An 18,381-nucleotide genomic window follows, 5' to 3' on the forward strand; every position below is an offset into this window, starting at 1 on the left:
TCCCGAGCATCTGAACCTGTTGCGTCGCTCTCCACAGGTCAGCCCCGTCTGTCCGGCACGGGCCTGGGAAACACCCGCAAGCAGGTGTTTTCCGGAGACCCGTGCGGGTGCCCGGCGGCCGTGAGGTGGGGGTGGGAGGCGGCGGCAGCTGGAGGGCGGAGTCGCCCCGCGCCGGGAATCCTTTCCCGGCTTCTGCCTCGCGGAGTCGTCTTCACTCGCGGTGGGCCCCGCTCCATCGTGGGGCTGGAGACCGGGCCAAGCTCTCCGGCACCACCCAGAGGCCCAGCCCGCGCGCATCGGGCTCGGGGAAGCTTCGACGCGTCTGGCCGGGACCGCGTCCCCTCTCCGCCAAGGCCCAGACGGAGCCCAGCGCCTGCTACTCGAGCCGCTGGCCCCGGCCCGGCGCGACCGCGGGAGGCAGGCGGCCCGTATGCAAATGTCCCGCGGGGGCCGGGGGACGCCTCCAGCGCCCGGGATAAAAGGCGGAGTGAGGCGCGCGGGGCCGCAGAAGTCGCTGCCTCCCGGGAGCCTGCCGTGCGCTCAGGCCCCCGCGCCCCTGCCCGCAGCCCCGACAGCGCGGTCCTCCCCGCGGCCCCCGGTAAGGACGCGCGGCAGCGCAGACACCAGGCGAGGAGGTGGGCCAGAGGCGCCGACGCCGCGATTGCGGCACCGCCCCGGGCGACCCACGTCCCCCCCGTCGGGACGCGCCTCCGAGCGCCCCAGGGACCCTAGTCCGCGCTTTCTCCCTGGGAACTTGGGAAGCCGACTCCCACACCGCGCTCTCCCGGACTGAGCAGGTGGCATCTCCCTAGGTGCCGCTCTGGGACAGTTTGTCCCCAGGCCATTGGCAGTGAAGACGGAAAGAACTGCGTTTGGTCAGGGTTAGGAGGGACTAAGAGGATCTCAGGCTGGAGTGAGTGGGAGTCAGGAGAAAAAGGCCAGGGGACCCCCGATAGTCCATGTTATTTTCCTGTTTCCCCCCCAGAAGTCCCGGGACGCTCGGGAGGCAACGGCCCGGAGAACCCGCGAGGGGGACCGTGTGGGTGGGTGGGTACGCGTTTGAATGAGCAGAATCGACTTTCTGGGCCCCTGCGCTGCCCTGAAACTGCGAGTTACTCAGCCCTGCGGAGTCCTCACCTCCTCTAGTCAAAAAAGTCCTGCTCCGCAGCCCCCTTCCTCCTTCTTATTTTAAAAAAGAAGAGACCTTCTAAAGTCTGTTTTTTGTTTTTAATTTTTTTTTTTTTTTGTACCGGGATTGAACTCAGGGGCACTTCATCACTGAGCCACATCCCCTATCCCTTCCCCCTTTGTATTTTATTTAGAGACAGGGTCTCACTGAGTTACTTAGCTCTTCGCTAAGTTGCTGAGGCTGGCTTTGAACTTGGTATCCTTCTGCCTCAGCCTCCTGAGTTGCTGGGATTATAGGCGTTCATGCCAACAGGCACTGGCCTAAAGTTTTTGAAGCTAATCCCAAACTCAAGGTTGGTGGGTTAATCTGGGGTTTGTGATGGCTCCTTCCTTCATCCACCCATCCTGCACCGGAAAGATGCAATGTGTGAGGAAGAAAAATATCTCAGAGAGCACCCAAGTCTGACTGTCTGTCCCCCCAGCTTACGATGGCAGGCAGCAGTTGTGACCTGGGTCCTGGGGAGAGTGAAAGGAACCAGCCCTCCTGCTTAAAACCAGTCAGGGCCACGTGGGGATGAGAGCCTGTGAGTCTCCTGAGGGCTTCTCCAGAGGAGATGAGCACATTGCTTCGTTCCTATGGGTGTCTTTGGAGCTAGACTCTGAACTACAAGGTCAAAGAGACAAGGAATGAGAAACAGGAAAAGTGACTGGATCCAGAGAGGATTAATTCTGAAGGCAGGGAGTGGTGACAAGTAGAGACATCTGACACATCTCTCCTCCTGTTTCTGTTTGTGTGCGTTTGTCTTGGTTCTAGACAGTGACTGGGAAACAGAAGACTGGAAACATGTCCGAGTTTTGGTTGATTTCGGCCCCTGGTGATAAGGAGAATTTACAAGCGCTGGAGAGGATGAATACTGTAACCTCCAAGTCCAACCTGTCCTACAACACCAAATTTGCTATTCCTGACTTCAAGGTGAAATTCCTGGGGAGGGGAAAGGAGACAGTGGACTGGTGGGCAGGAAGCAGCCTCTGGGGAATGAAGGAGAAAATAACAGGTCAAAGTGGGGACATTGAGGACAAGCCTGAGCTAGGGGATAGATAGGGGAGTCGGTGGGCTCCGTGGGTCTTCAGGCCATGGCTCCAAACTAATTGTGGCACCTTGGGCTTGAAGCCCCAGGAGAGAATGAGAAGAGGGAGATGGTGGCATCTAATGCTTCATATAAGTGGGAAGAACCTATGAATAGCAGGTCCTCACCCATGGTCCTGGGGACCTTTCTGTTTTGTCTGCAACATCTAAGAAGACCAACCACAGACTTGGGGTGTTCCGGCTTGCAGGCCTCAGGCCTCAGTTGTACTCCTGACCTAGGGGAAAGGCAGGAAATCCAGGATCTTTCTGATTTTGTTGGGGGGGGGTGCTGTACAGACAGCTGGCAGAGTGGCAGAGGTTTGGGGTAGTGCACAGTGTCTGAGAGCTCTTGTAGTGGACAGCAAAATGAAGATAAAAGGGTAAAGAGGAGGAAGATATATACAATCCTCAAAAACAGTGGACTTGGGCTGGTGGTGTTGCTCAGTGGTAGAGGGCTGGCCTGGCACGTGAAGTCTTAGGTTTGATCCTTAGCACCACACATAAACAGAACACAGACTGGCAGTATTTCCTAAGACTGTAGGTTTCCAAGGAGAAGAGGTAGCTAAAGAATTCTTTGGGACCACACCAATGTACACACACTGAGGGTGCCAACCACCCAGAGTCCTTATAATCAATCCTCTTCCAATCCTCAGTTTGCCCCTCTGCCAAAAGAGTGCACTGTCACCCTGAGTTGTTGGTGATGCTGCTCCATGTGCCAGCATTTATTGAGCAATGTGCTGGCAGCCAGGCCCTGTAAACAGAAGATTCCTTGTGGAGTCTTCGAGGCTCCCCCTGACAAGGTTGGGATGGGCTGAGAGAAGCTTAGTGACTGCTAGACTGTGGGGCTGGCAAGTGGCAGGTGGGGTTCTGTGTCCAGGTCTTGCTGCTTCTTCAAGCCTGCCTCTGTTAACCCTGGGGACAGACACTGTAGAGGTTAGTGAATCCAGCCTCCACTCATTTACTGAGCAGGGCACCGTGCTAAACTCTGGAGGAAACAAAGTTAAAAAATGACATGGCCCTACTAAAAGTTGCTTAAAACTAAGTTGCTTGCATGTCTATAGTCCCAGAGACTTGGGAGGCTGAGGCAGGAGGATCTCAAGTTCAAGGGTAGCCTCAGCAATTTAGCAAGAACCTGCCTCAAAATTTTAGAAAAAGGTATGTAGCTCAGTGGTTAAGTGCTCCTGGGTTGAATCCTCAGCACCCTTTGCCCTCAAGAATTAATTGTTTTGAAAATAATCGACTTCACCAATATCCAGTGGAGATTTCCAGGCTTATTAGTTTTTAAATTTGGGGGATTCTGGGGACTTAATGCAGGGCCTTGCTCATGCTAAGCATGTGCTCCACCATAGAGCCATGCCCCCAGCCCTCCCTAATTGCTTTTAAAGTCTGGTTGGTCTAATCACAGGATGGCAAACCTTTTCTTTCTGATTCTGTGAAAAGACCTTTCAATACAATTTTGCGCACTCATTTCTGCACTAAGAGACAGGTCATGAATAATCCACAAAGAAAAGGGCCTCGAGGGGATGTAGCTTAGGTAGAGTGCTTGCCTCACACAGGGCCTAGGTTCTGTCTCCAATATCGAAGAAAAACAAAAACAAAAGAAAGAAAAGGACCGTTACAAATGAGTGGGAAGAAAAGCTGCTCCCTTCTAATCAAGATCAATGTCAATAGCAGCCAAGGACACAGAAAGGGATGGCAGCCCGTCTTAGGGAAGAAAGGCCTTTAGAAAGGATAACTTGTTACAGTTGCTGGGGATTCATCTCATGAACAGCAGACTGCCTCTCTCAGAGGGAAATGAGCTCAGGTCAGCCCATGACGTAATAGTCCTTCCGATGGTGGAGATATCACAGTTTATCCTGTTGGTCCCCAAAATAACATAAAAATCCTAAATCCCTGGGTTTCCCTTAGGAGTTCTTCCCACTTCTCAGTTGGGCTGTTGGCCAGGAGCAGCCAACTCCAGATCAAGCCAGAGTGCCTCACACTGCTCTTGAAGTGACAGCCACGCCTCTCTGCCAGCCAGCACTAATTATTTTATGATCTTTCTAGGTGGGGACCTTGGATACTCTTGTTGGTCTCTCTGATGAGTTGGGGAAACTCGATACCTTTGCTGAAAGGTAAAATATTTCTTATTTACTACATACAAGTGAGAATTTGGCATTGTTGTCAGAGGACACAGTGTTCTTGCTTTGGCTGAATCAAAGTATGGACTCATACTCTAAACCTGGCTCCAAAAGTCAACAGAGTGATCAGGTGGGTCCCCTGGGGGAGTGGGGTCAGCAGGAGCATGCTGGGCCCATCCTTGCTTTGTTTGCCGGAAAAAGCATCTTTTTTTTTTTTTTGGTACCAGGGACTGAACCCAGCGGTGCTTAACCACTGAGTCCCATCCCCAGACCTTTTAATGTTTTGAGACAGGGTCTCTCTAAGTTGCTTAGGGCCTTGCTAAGTTGCTGAAGCTGACTTTGAATCTGATCCCCCTGCCTCAGTCTCCTGATCTGCTGGGATTACAGGCAGGCCCCACCACCAGCTAGAAGGCAGCATCCTATAAGGGATTGCCTTCAGTATGAAGATCATGCATAAAGCTGAGTCACTTAGAAAAATAATTGGTGCAATTCCCCTCAAGGGTTAAGTTTGTTGGGTTTTGATAATATATGTAATAAAAAAGTACAAAAAAGAAAGAATGTAGAGTGAAAATTAAGTTTCCCTCTGATGTGTTTTCCTCTTCCCTGTCCCCTGTCCCCTCATTCCCCTCTTCCGAGGCAGTGCTATGACTTTCTAGGCAGACCTTCCAGAGAGAGCCTATTTGAGCACAAGTCAACATGCATGTGTTTCATATGTGCTCTCATAAAGTGCAAACAACTGTGTCTTGCTTTTTTGTTTAATAGCATAGCTTAGAGATAGTTCCATGTCAGTTCATTGCTGCACATTCTTTTTACTAGCTGTATGGCCTTAAATAGATGTACCCTCGTTTATTTGATTTCTCTGTTGTTGGATGTTTGAATTTTCTAGTCTTTTGCTATCACAGGCAGGGTGGTGATGACTGTCCTTTGTGCACATGTAGAAGTGGAACACTTAAAGGTGGTAGTTCTGGGTCAAAGAGTTTTTGCAAGGACAGCTTACAGATATGTCCCCAGTGCCCTGCCAAGAAGTTGTTCATTCCATTCACACGCTCACCAAAAGTGTATGAAATATCGTACGGTCTTAGCATGACATTTCTTTTAAATAAGTTTATTACAAATTTGGTGCATAATCACTGGGAATCAGTTATAGCTCATAGAATAGTGTGAAAAAGAAACTACAACTCACCCACGATCACATAGTCCAGGGACAAACACTGTTACATTGTGTTTATAGCCTGTACCTCCAATTTTCCCAGCACATATATTATTTGTACATGTAAATCCATATTTTGCTGTTCTCTTCATATTTTAGATTTTTTTATGTATTGAGGGTTGAACTTAGGAGCACTTGACCACTGAGCCACATCCCCAGCCCTTTTTTTTTTTTTTTTTTTTGTAAATTTTGAGACAGGGTCTTGCTAAGTTGCAAGGCCTTGCTAGTTACTGAGGCTGACTTTGAACTCTTGATCCTCCTGCCTCAGCCTCCCAAGCTGCTGGAATTATAGGTGTGCACCACTGTGCCTGGCAAAAATCATTTTTTAAACTTAGAGTCTTTGAACTGTAGAAATTGGTACTGTGGATTGAATTTGGGGCACTTTACTGCTAACTTACATCCCCACATCCTCAGTCTTTTCTTTTCTTTTTTTTTTTTTTTAAATTTTGAGACAGGGTTTTGCCTTTTAAGTTGCTGAGGCTGGCTTTGATCCTGCAAGCCTGCCTCAGCCTCCAGAGTTTCTGGGATTACAGGTGTGCACCATTGCACCTGGTGTATAGGTCATAGTCTTTGAGAAAGAAAACCGACTTTGTCTTCCTCATCTATAAAGGGAGGTACAGTGACCATCTCTCTGCTTTCAGGGAGGAATGTAGGGCAGTAGAATAATGTTAAGTGTCATCAAATCCCAGGGCATGTCCTGTGAAAAATCACCATCCAGGAGATGTGGCTGGATTCCCAAGTGCCAGCTCCTGTCTGCGGCTGCTCTGTACCTGAGGTCTATGAGCCTTCTGTAGCAAGAGGACAGATGCTAGTCAGATCTTCAAATCGGAGGACCCCAAGCCTAAGCAAGGGCTCTGACAGATGCCATCGAGGGCAGCCCCTGCCCTTGGCTGGGATGGCCTTCCGTGTTCCCTGCCAGCCCTGACAGACCACAGGCTGACCAAGAGGCTCTTCAGTCCTCGGCAGAAACTCCAGCTGAAGGAAGGTGAACTGCTCCGTGGCAGCTGCTCAGCACTGTGGTCTCAGCCCTCAGTGGCTGCCCTTCTCTCCCTCCGTCCCACTCACCAGTGCCCCCAGCTCTGAGCTTCTGTGGGCCTGGATTATTGCTGTTGGTTCCACCTGAGTTAGTTAGTTTCTTTCTTTCTTTCTTTCTTTCTTTCTTTCTTTCTTTCTTTCTTTCTTTCTTTCTTTCTTCTTCTTTTCTTTTTTTGATTGCCCTTTTCTTCCCAATAGACAGTTGTGTTTTGTTCTGTACGTATTTGTTGTACGAGTTGCCTCTGATGGTTTTATAGCATATTTGTTTATTGTTGTTGTTTGTTGTTTTTGGAAATGAGGTGAACCCAGAGGTACATAACCATTGAGCCACATCCCCAGCCTTTTTTATTTTGAGACAGGGTCTCACCAAGTTGCTTGGGGACCTCTCTAAGTTGCTAAGGCTGGTCTTGAACTTGAAATCCTCCCGACTCAGCCTCCTGAGCCTCTGGGATTATAGGCATGCGCCACCACACCCAGCATGGTGTAGCATATGCTTAAAAAAAAACTAGAAAATTCATGCACAAGCAAGTCGTGAGCTCTCGTTTTGAAACACAGAAACTGTACAAATGAGAGTGTTTTTACAAACAGGGACTAGGTGTGGTCGAGAATGAAAATCACTGTGCGCTGTTTTGAGTTTTGCTTGTAGGTGTGTATTCCCAAGAGCTTTCCTATCAGGGAAAAAAGAAAAATAGTGAGGTTTGAGTGCCCTTAGAGTTCTAGCTTTGCTCTAGTCCAGGGCCTGGAACTGATAACTCCCAGGTCCATTTGGGAACAACCTCCCTGGCTCCGTGGAAAGTGCTCCAGTGTGATTAGATAAATAAACCCCAGCTGGGCCTGCAACCTAGGCAGCATAAACCTGTCAGCACTGCTTCTGCCCAGGAGGACAGAGAAGGGACAAGAGTTTTCAAGGTGTATTGTTTCCCTATCCTTTTATTATTTATTTACCGGGGACTGGAGTGTTTTTCCATGTAGCTGGAAGGCAGCCTTGGCTTATGGAGCTTTCCCTTTACTTTTTAATTTATTCTTTCATGCCACTGTGTTAATTTATTCTGTATTTGCGTGGTGATTCATGAACATTTGAGAAGCCCAGTGCTTTTATCTTTTAAAATCTGCCCCCTCCGCCCCGCCCCAACCTTTCAGCATGTGAGTCTGCCCCAACATCGTGGCCTGTCCTGCTGCGGTCCTGGTTGAAATATTACATTTCGCAGGCACTTGGCATTCAGCTATGCCTCATGGTTTCTCTGGGGCCATGTTGACTGCCTCTTGCCCCTGAGCGCTTTGCCTGTGTTGTGGAGTAGCTGGTGGCTTTCTCTTTACCCACGTGGTTCGTGAAGCTGTCTGAGGGTTGGCTGATCAAAGATCACGGATCTGAGTGTGGATGTCCACTTGGTGATGCCAGTGAGTTCTTGTGGGGACCTTCTAAATAGGAGTGAGATGGAACGGAAAGAAGTGCCCAGGCTTCTCTTCTCTGTCCATGCAGAATATCAGGTTGAGGTTATCTGTGGACATTTCAGACCCGTCCTGCACCTGCCCGTCCACCTGCCCCCCTGACACCTCTCCCAGCTCCTCCCCATGCCTCCGGACCTCCTGCTCGCCTTCTCCAAGCAGAGTGCCGCTGCGCTCCCTCCTCCACGGCCCTCACCCCCAGGGACAGGCCTGAGAGAGGCGGTCTAAGGCCGTCCTCTGACCCCATTCTGCTCTCTGCTTCTGTGAGTTAAACTGTTTTAGATTCCACCTGGGAGGGAGGAGAGGCTGTCCTCCTTTCTCTGTCCTTGCGCTGTTCACCATGGCATGTGCTAGCCACCGGGCTCAGCGGAGCTCTTGAAATGTGACCAGTCTGAACACAGATGTGTGTCAAACACACGTCAGGTTCAAAAGACAGTACGGGAAAAATAACTTCAAATATCTTATTATTCTTTTTAATGTGAACTGCCTGTTAAAATGATAATATTTTGGATATTAGATGAAATAAAGTAGGTTGCTAAAATTAATTTCACCTGTTTTTACTTTTGGAAATGTAGTGATTAGAAGTTCTTGAATTACTTTTGTGGCTTCTGTAATATTTGTGTTGGGCAGCACTGGGCTATAGCTCTGAGTGTTTCTCAACCTTGAACATGGAAGTGAGTGCCCTGGGGATCTTTAGACAACGCGGTTGTGACTCAGGGGATCTGAAGCCAGGGATTCTGCATTTCTTACCGTGTTGCTGGCCTGCAGACTGCACTTGGCTTACCAAGGCTCAACACTTTAAATTAGTGGCTCTTCAACTTCAATGTGCGTCCGAATCATCTGGAAGGTTTGTTAGAGCATCATCCATTCCTGGGCCTCATCCCTAGAATTTGTTATTCTGAGGGGCCTGAGAATCTGACTCTCTAAGTTCCCCAGGTGGCAGTGCTGCTGGTCCTGGCTGAGCTTACAATGGCTTCTTCACCTGGTGGAGGGGCGATCTGTTTCCCCATGGCCCAAAAGATGTCGTTATGACATGTGCATTTTTAGAACTGGTTCTTGGATGATACAAAATTTTCCAGTTCTGTTGGTGTGTTGATTTTCTCTTGGGGAAGGAGTACTGATATTGGTATATTGTGTTTTTGGAGAGAAGAGTCAGTTTCATGAGCTTTTTTGGGTTATTTGCATGGAGTCTATCAGGGTCTGCTGTAGCTGCACATTTCCCGTTGGTTTTGGTCTTTGCATTTCCTCTGGTTATGCTACCCGTGGTCTACCTGTTTTGCTTTTAAGAGGAGCAGTTCTTGTCTTCATTTACCAATTTCATCATTTTCTTGATTTCTGATTTTTAAATTTCTGCATATATCCTGATTTTCATCTTCTTGCTTTATTGAGGTTTGTTTTCTTTCTGCAAAACCTACTTAATTGCATACTTAGTTCATTTATTCTCTCTCTCTCTCTCATGCTAAGGTAATGAGTTTTTCTCTGAATGTTATATAACTTAAGTTTTGATGTGTGGTGTTTTCATTTTTTTAAATTTAGCTCATTTTTTTTTATCCCATGTTTCTGGAAAGTTGGGGTTTTTGTTGTTGCTCCTCCTTCCCTTTTTTTCTTTTGTAGTACGGAGATTGAACCTAGAGGTGCTTACTCTACACTGAGCCACTTCCCCAACCCTTTTTAAGGCCAGGTCTCATCAAGTGGCCCAGGTCCTGGCTTAGCTTCCCTTTTTTTTCTGCAGCTGGGACCACAGGTGTGTGCCACGGTGCCAGGCTTGTTTTTCACTTAATTCTTTTGCCTTGTGAGAGAATGAATTGGGTACTATGTCTGCCTTTGGGAATTTGATATTTTCTTTGTGACCTCATCTATTGCTGATTTTTCTTTTTTCTCTTTCGGAACTGGAATTGAACCCAGGAGTGCTCTACTACTGGGCTACATCCCCAGTCCTTTTAATTTTATTTTTTGAGAGAGTGGCTCACTAAGTTTCTAAGGCTGGCCTTGAACTTGTGATCCTCTTGCCTCCACAAATCATTGGGATTACAGGAATATGCTGCCGTGCCTGGCTGCTGTGTTTTCCATGGGATCTAGGGAAGGGTGAGTTCCATTGGGATGGCATTATCCGTGATATTTCCTATTCCCTACTTCATATTGTAAACGCCCTGCTGTTCTTGTGGGTCTGTAAAGGTTTGTGCTGGTTCTGACTCCACTGAGGGCTGCCCCTTTATCGTTCTCCAGGCTTCTGTTTATACTATATTCAGAGTTCCAGACCACCTGATGTTTGTCACTTCCCTATTTTGGTAACTTTCAATGATTGATAGATGAGAGTATTGACACTCAAAGATGTAAGTCACTTGTGCGAGATCGTACAGCGTGGAGTGTCCGGCCTTTGCCTGGGTCACCCCAACCCCCTGCCTTGCCCTGTCAAGGCCTGGGTGGGTGGCAGTCAGTGCTCCCTCGCCTCTTCTGCCCTCATCCTTCAGCTCAGCCCTGCTGGGACAGTCTGTATTGCCTGGTACCTGCCAGGCTTCCCCAGCGCCCAGCCACTTTTCCCAAACCAGAAGCCCAGCCACGGGGTTGGGGGTGGGAGAGAGTTCTGGCTGCCCTAGGACAGCATGCCTGCAGTGAGGGTCAGCCTGAGGCCGCCATGTGAGATCCTTGGAGGCTGAGTTTAGCATAAGGCACTTCCTCCTTGGACCCTGCGCGGACGATGGCTCCCAGATTCCCCAATCCCAGTCCAGTTAGTTCTTTGTGTCCTGGGCGCGTTCTCTGGTGTAGGTACTCCTTATTTTCAGCAGCCATGGAGGGTCTCAAATGTCTTTTCTTTGCCTCTTTCTGCACTGCCACGTCCTCTTGACAGTGTCCACAGCGTGCTTTTGGAGAGTCTCTTCCTTTGGGACCTTAGGCTGGGGGTCCTTGGTTCCCAGGCGTGGCTGCTCACAGGTCACCTGTCCACACCTCCACCTGAGACACTGGGAAGGACCAAATACTGTGGCTCCCTTGCCAAAACCTGTCCCGCGTCCATCCAGGTCTCAACATGCCCAGCCCTGCACCTCTGTCCACACTGCCCTCGACCCATTCCTGAATCTGACAACAGACACAGTTGCCTGCTGCTTCCTTTTCATCTGCTTTCTCCCCAGAGCCAGAAGGAGGCTTTTTTCTTTTCTTCTTTTTTTTTTTTTTTTTGTGGTGCTGGGGATGGAATGCAGGGCCTTCAGGGCATGCTAGCCACTAGCCAATGTGTTACCACACTCCCAGTGCCAGAATGGTATTTTTAAAAACTGACTCTCTTGCTTGAAACCCTCCCTTGGCTTTCCAGTGCCCTCAGTATAAACTCTGGGCCCTTGACCCTGGCTGCCAGATCCCTGGCTTACCCATTCTGGCCTTTTCTTCACAGAAGAAGGAGGACCACTCTCCTCCAGCCACCCTGGCTCTGTCCTGCCGTAGGTCTGTACACAAACGTCTTCCTGAACATTGAAGGCTCCTGCCCACCACCCCACCCTGGCATGGGGGCCCCTTGTTATCCCAGTCTCAGTTCAAATGGTACTCCCCCAGGGACTTCTCCAGACTGCTGGAAGAAGACAGCCTAGTCACTCAAGGACACACTGTTTTAATTTTGCACATGCCATATACCACTACTGAGTACCTGTCCTCCTCCCTCCCTCCTTCCTCTCCCCCCTCCCCCGGGGTCTTGCTCATTCGGAGCACACACTCTAGCCCTGAGCTGCACTCTAAGTACTTCTCTTGTCCATTTTTGTCTGTGATTCCTTACAGAGTATGAGCTATGGGAAAACAGACCAGATTCGTCCCTTCTCTGACAGCAAGCAGTGCCTGCCTCGTGGCAGGGGCTGAGAGACTCTCTGCTGTCTACACACGTCTCCCCTGTCTCCACTCGCAGGACCCTGGGGAGCGTTTAGAAAGCGCAGGTCCTTGGCAGCAGCTCCAGGATTCCTTGCCCAGGTCTGGGGCAGGGTCTAGGAATCCGCATGTTAAGTGACTGGGCACCTGTGATTCTGCACCTGGGGCTGGATACCCTGGGAGCACTGTTGTCTTCGCTGAGTGCAGTCACAGCCATCCTCCCACCTAATCCTAAAGTGCTTCCAAGAGTCAGTCCAAGGCCAGGATTTTAAACACATGTGGGAGAGCTTAGGGCCAGGTACAGTGGAATGTGCCTGTAATCCAAAAAACTTGGGAGGCTGAGGCAGGAGTATAGGCTGAGTATCTCAGCCAAGTGAGACCCTGTCTCAAAATAAAAACTAAAAAAGGCTGGGATGTGGCACTTGCCTAGCATGTGCAAAGCCCTGCACTCGACATCCAATACTACTATTACTACAAAAAAAAAAAAAAAAAAGGTTATAATGCAGTTTGATTTTTTTCTTAAACAGGTAATGCATTTGTATGTATTAAAGATAAAAATGATATAAAAGGCTCTGTAAGGAGAAGTCTCCTTATATTGTCTCCCTGCCTCTTGCCCCAAACACTAAGGAAGCCACTTTTATGAGCTGCTTGGATACATCACATCTTCATACAAACACTAGACAATTCTGTGTATGTTTATATTCCCCCCTTTTTTTCTGGTACTGGGGATTGAACCCAGTGGTGCTCTTCACCCAGGATGCATGCTCCCTTTTTGTGACAGGGTCTCCCTAAGTGGCTGAGGCTGTCCTCAAACTTGAGATTCTTGCTTCAGCCTTCCAAGCTGCTGGAGTTACAGGTGTGCACCTCCACTCCCGGCTCTTCCCTTGTGAAATACAAAGTGAGATTCCACATGTGCTGATTTGCATCTTGGTTTTCTCCCTCCTCTTAACATCCCAGGAGAACTTTCCCATCAGTACGGAAGACCTTTCTTGCTATTTCAGGTACCTAGCATCTCACTGTGGTTTGTGAACTAGTCCCTTACAGAGGGACTCTCAGGTGACCGACTTTTGTGGAGAGAGACTATCACCAGCAGTGCTGCAACCTTACAGATGGGTCAGTACTTCAGGGAGATGCATGCGGGTGTATCTGTAGGATAAATTCTCAGGAGGAAATTTGCTGGGTCCAGGAGTCATGAGCCTTTGTTATTGTTGATAAGTGTTCCAGAGTTCTGTCCATCTGAAGTGACCATCTTGCATTTTTACCAGCAATGAGGGAAAGCCCCTATTTCCTATAACTTTTCTTTCTTTTTTTGGTCGGAGGTGGTACCGGGGATTGAACTCAGGGGCACTCAACCACTGAGCCACATCCCCAACCCTATTTTGTAATTTATTTAGAGACAGGGTCTCACTGAGTTGCTTAGCGCCTTGCTTTTGCTGAGGCTGGCTTTGAACATGCCATCCTCTTGCCTCAGCCTCCAGAGCTGCTGGGATTACAGGCATGTGCCACCGGCCTGGCTTCTGTAACTTTTCTAATAGAGCATGTCATCAGGCTTTTGGGTTTTTACAAGCCTGATAGGTATGCATTGCTACTTTAGTGTAGTGCTCTCTTTTTTTAAAATGGTTTTATTGAGAAATAAGTAAATAGCAAAAATGTTTCCATTCACTGTTGGAGGACATTAACATGGTTTTGTGTTATTAAAAATAAAGCTGTCATGAACATTTATGTACAGTCTTTGAATTGACATATTTTCATTTCTCCAAAGTAAATGAGATAGCTGGGGTCCTGGGTACCCTAAGTGTGGGTACAGACATCCTCTTAGCTCTAAGTATTTGGGACTGATCCCTTGCCCTGTTGAAGACACAACTTGGAAGAGGACCACAGGGTACTCCGGGCCCCAGGGCAGCTCATCTGCATCCAGTGCTTAGTGTTTTGTAGACACAGGGAGTGGTGAGTTGTTGTTGTTGTTTTGTTGTCTTAAGGTAGTAGTATTCATTCTTTGAAAGTCTCAGACTCTAGGAGATGACACAAATGCAGTCTCCATGCTGGGTCACACGTGCATGATGAAGGGATGGTAAGGGCCACGTGGCCCTGAGCAGCACTGGACCCACGTCCTGCTCCACATCTCTCTCTGTTTTTTAACGTGGACTCCTTCACCAGTTTGTGTGCCATCCTTGTGCGGGAGTCAAACTAATCGCTGTTTCAGTTTTAGGATCGTTGCTACTGAAGCAAGCCACCCCCTCCACACCTCAAGCCTTGGTCTAGCTGGCCACTGCCACCCAGGTTCTCACTGCTCCTGGGCGTTTCCTAGGAGCCGCTGCATTCTCGCAGAAGCCCAGAATGAGTAGTTCTGAAAGATCTTCAGAGACCTCTTTTTTTTTCTTGCTCAGATGAGGAAAGCAACCTTTTGATGTGGTCGACGGAGTTTCAGATATAGCAACGAAGGTTTGTTTGGTCCACCTTCTCCCATGCAATATTCCCTAATGTGTAATACTCCCTGGCATGCAGTACATTTTCCTTAAGTGCCAGAAATAACAGGCACTGTACTGTACGTGTCAGGTATGCGCAGGGTTTCCTGGGACTGTAATAAAGGGTCAGTAGTGTCCATGTGGCTCAGGCTATCCCAGGTGCTCCCAAAGTCCTGCTCAGGACAGGCAAGGGTCAGGGTGGGATGGCAAAAACCACGGCTGGACAGGCAGGTGTATTCCTTGTAAACTCTGCTAAGGGGTTTGAACATCAACATTTGAACTTCTCAGGAAACCACTGACATGGTCTCAGCAGTACAGCAACATGGCAGGGGGGTGTTTGGGGAGTGTATTTTTATTGAGATCCCTCTGGCTGCTGTGGGATGGATAGACAGGTGGGGCCCCTTTAAGGTCCATGGGGAAAACAGAGAGCAGGTGGGTGAAGGAAGCCTAAAGACAGACACCATGACGTGTCTGGGATAGTGACCCAGGGTAGGCTTGACAAATTTTGGTTGCTACAAAAAACAGTTGTGATGATGGAAAGGACGGGTTTCGGGTTGCCGACGAACTTTGGAGAATGTGAATTCAACCCTTCGAATCTGAAGGGCTGAAGCAGTTGGCGACCTCCCCATCCTGCCTGGCTCTCCACCCTTAAACCCAGGGGAAGAGCAGGGCATTTTTACATTGAGCTGTAACGCACACTCGGTGACACCCACTCTTCGAATACGCGAAACTCATCTGTTCCCAATATATTTACAAATGATGCAACTGTCACTACCATCTGGTTCCAGATTTTCTCTACCCCCAAAAGAAACTGTGTACCCATCAGCAGTCACAGACCAGTTCTCTCCCAAATTATCAGCAACCATTAGTCCACCACTTGTCCCCTCACCATCTCTGTGGACACTTAGTGCAGATGGAAAACCAGGATATTTTAAGAGAAACCAGGAAAAGAAATGTCTGCCTTGCACATGTGCCAGGAAGTGCATGTGGCTGGCCCTGGACGGCGGCTCTGATTGGCAGGATGTGAGGTGGGTATGGCTGGGAGGCTTCTAGGGAGCCCAGGGCCTCTGCAGGGGTGAGAAGAGTTTGTCTGACAGTCTGTTCCTTCTTCTGACTCTTAACAAGCTCTCGGGGCAGACAGACAAGCAATGGAGATGACGAGCAGCTTGTGGGAAATGCTGTTGATGAAGTCTAGTTGGCTACTCTGAAGTTGAGGCGGGTGAGCCTGCTGGCCTGCCGGGCTCGTTTTTGGCCCTGGTCCGTCACTAAGGAGCTCCACCCCTCCTGGGTCCAGAGGCCCTTCACCTGTGTCCCCTCCCATGGGTCTGGGTCACAGTGCCTGTGACGGTCACACTCTTAGGCATGATCTGAAGCGGTGGCGGTAAGGATGTTTTCACGGAGGGCTCATTCTTGCTATTGTTTGTGATGATGATAACATGAACGTTTAATTCTACGACAGTGAACTCCCTGAAGAAATCAACTATCTCTAGCATGACTTTCATAATTAGCGCGCCTCTCTGTATACTTTCTGGCTACATTTTGGGTTGTCCTAAAGTTGCATCTGTGAATTGAAGTTACAGGTCCCCTGCGTTTGATCCGCAGTAACAAATGCTCCAGGGCACACACCCAGGGATCACGGGGTCAAGGGACATGGGCATATTTGAGCGGTTTGTACATATTGCTAAATCGTTTCCACAAGGTTGCGCAGCGCTCTTTCCTCATACCCCTGTCACTTAAGTGCCTTTAAGAAACTCTGCCATTTCCCCAGCGTAAGAAGCAGGGTGTGTGAGAGGCTTCATCTGTATTTCTTGGATTCCCAGCCAGAGTAAACATATTTCCAAGCGCTTATCAGCCAGTCCTAGTTCCATTTGGGGGACTGGCCTGTGCCTGGCTTTGTTCAGGTGGCCCCCGGGGCAGGCTGTGTGTTGGGCACAGTGCTTGGGGACATTCTCCAAAATTTAGACACATGTACTTCCAACCCAGATGCTTAGGGGAGGGCCCGGCTTCTCCTAAAAGGCGGGACCCTGAGGCTCTGGTGTCACCCGCCTGGGAGCTGAGTGCAGAATGAGGATCCCTCCTGTCTGTGCCTCCCAAGGAGCCAACGATTTCTGAGGGTGGGTTGGCCTTTTATCTTACTTTTTTGATAAGGGGTCTTACTATGTTGCCCAGGCTGACCTTGAACTTGTGGCCTCAAGCCATCCTGCCCCAGCCTCTCAGGAGCTGGAACCCTAGGCACAAGCCACCCTACCTGACTCAATTTGTTTTTGAAGAGAACCAAAATTGCTCTCCTGGGCCACAGCGTGTGAATCAAGCTCTGTAATGCCAGCGTGGCTGAAAAGCTCTTCTTTGAACGACAGGGCAGTTCTGCGGGTGGCTCTACACACAGAATGCAGGGGAAATCTCTCTGAAAGATCTCATGATCCGTCCTTTATTTAAACATCCAGTCTGACAACCAGTGTTGGCCTCTGAAGCATGATGGATGTGTGGCCAGACTCTGGGACCCTCCTAGAAGTCTCCTGGGACCTTTGGTTTCCTGTCAAGCCATTTAATGGCTCCCTAGTCACATTTTCCTGGTGTGTTTGCTGCAGGCTCATTGGTTTCTTTGTCCCTTGGCAGAGGTGGAAGCAGGGAGACAGAGGGTGAAGTGCCCGGGGCTCGCCCCACCTTTTGCAGAGGTTTCTGGGCTTTCCTCCCCGGAGCGCTCCTCCCTTGTGGCTGTCCCCTCTGGACTCATCCAGGACAGGCAGGCACAGAGGGCTGGGGCTTCAGGTGCCCAGAGGGGCCTGTCAGCGTCTGGTGCTGTGGATGGAGGCCTGCTGTAGGGCCAGGGCCGTGGGGACAGTACTGCTGGTGCTGTGGCCACCAGCAAAGTGACCCGGGGCAGTGTTCTTGCCTCTCTGAGCCTCAGTTTCCTCTGCCCTCTGGGACTGAGTCTTGTTTGTCGAGGATCTGGGTAAATCCGTGCAAAGCGCCCTGCTGAGGACTGAGGACAGCTCCTAGGCGGGAGTCGCTGTTATTCCTACTCGGGGATCTTGAAAACCTCCCTGCCCTGGGATCTGCCTACCCTCCTCCAGGCACCTGGGTCACTTCTGACAACCACACCAACCACCCTGCCTCGCTTTTGCCAGAATTATCCAGAAAATCTGGGGAAGGGTGGGAAGCCCCTGTCTTTCATTTGGACTTGCCCTCAGGAACCTGGAGCCTTGCGTCCACCATCTGCAGAGAGCCCAGTCCTCCTTCCCACAAAGCAGGGAGAGCAGAGGGGGCACACACCTCTTGGCTGAGGTGGGCCTTGTTGAAAGCTTGGCTTCCAGTGCTGCTCAGAAAACTCTGGGAGAAGAGAAGGGAGAGAGGAGAGAGAGAGAGAGAGAGAGAGAGAGAGAGAGAGAGAGAGAGAGAGAGAGAGAGACACCATACCTTGGGAGCTTTGCTGCACAAGTTTACAGGCAGCATCCCCGGAGACACCATGTCTTAAGGCCATTTAGGAGGACTCTGTGTGTGCCCTCAGGATTGGTGCATTGCCCAGGAATGCAGAGGTCAGCCCTGACCTCCAGATCCCTGCCTGCAGCCTTCCTGGGGCTGAGAGTCTTCAGGTCACCTACCTGGCTGCACCTCTACCCACATCCCAGGACTGGAAAGCTCCTGTGGGCCCTGCTGGTAGGAATTTCCTGCCTTGTGGTTGCAGGAGAAGGGGGGACAGGAGAGCTCCTACCTCTAAGCCATTTGCACCCCAAGGACTGGGTAGCTCTAGGCCCCTCAAAGCCCAGGGTCCAAACACCAGCAGGGCTGAGAGGTTCTCTCCTTCTCGTGGGAAGGAAGGAAAGAGCTTTTGCAGCACATCCCTGGCTGCTTTGGCCAGCCCCTGTCGTCTGACTGTCCCCCACCTCGATGCTAGGTGACTAGATGTGGCCTGTGAAGCCCACCAGGCGTCCCTTCCTTACTGCCCTCCTTGCACCTGGGGCACACCCTGTTCTTCCTGATGCCATCTTCTGTGTCTGCCTCGGG

At 49.8% G+C, this 18,381-nt stretch overlaps 1 protein-coding gene across 2 annotated transcripts in view; it reads left to right on the forward strand.

The window, feature by feature from the left end:
- The first annotated feature begins 204 nt into the window (after window positions 1–204).
- Atp6v1c2 (ATPase H+ transporting V1 subunit C2) overlaps window positions 205–18,381 on the forward strand; it is a 48,770-nt gene continuing 30,593 nt past the window's right edge. For both annotated transcript variants that reach the window (XM_026393075.2, XM_026393152.2), the window contains exons 1-3: window positions 205–598; window positions 1,943–2,101; window positions 4,301–4,368. In XM_026393075.2, the coding sequence (XP_026248860.1) occupies window positions 431–598; window positions 1,943–2,101; window positions 4,301–4,368 (395 nt within the window). In that variant the 5' untranslated portion in view covers window positions 205–430. The remainder of the gene's footprint in view (window positions 599–1,942; window positions 2,102–4,300; window positions 4,369–18,381) is intronic.

The sequence above is a fragment of the Urocitellus parryii genome, chromosome 12, assembly GCF_045843805.1.
Source record: "Urocitellus parryii isolate mUroPar1 chromosome 12, mUroPar1.hap1, whole genome shotgun sequence".
In the NCBI taxonomy this organism is placed as follows: domain Eukaryota; kingdom Metazoa; phylum Chordata; class Mammalia; order Rodentia; family Sciuridae; genus Urocitellus; species Urocitellus parryii.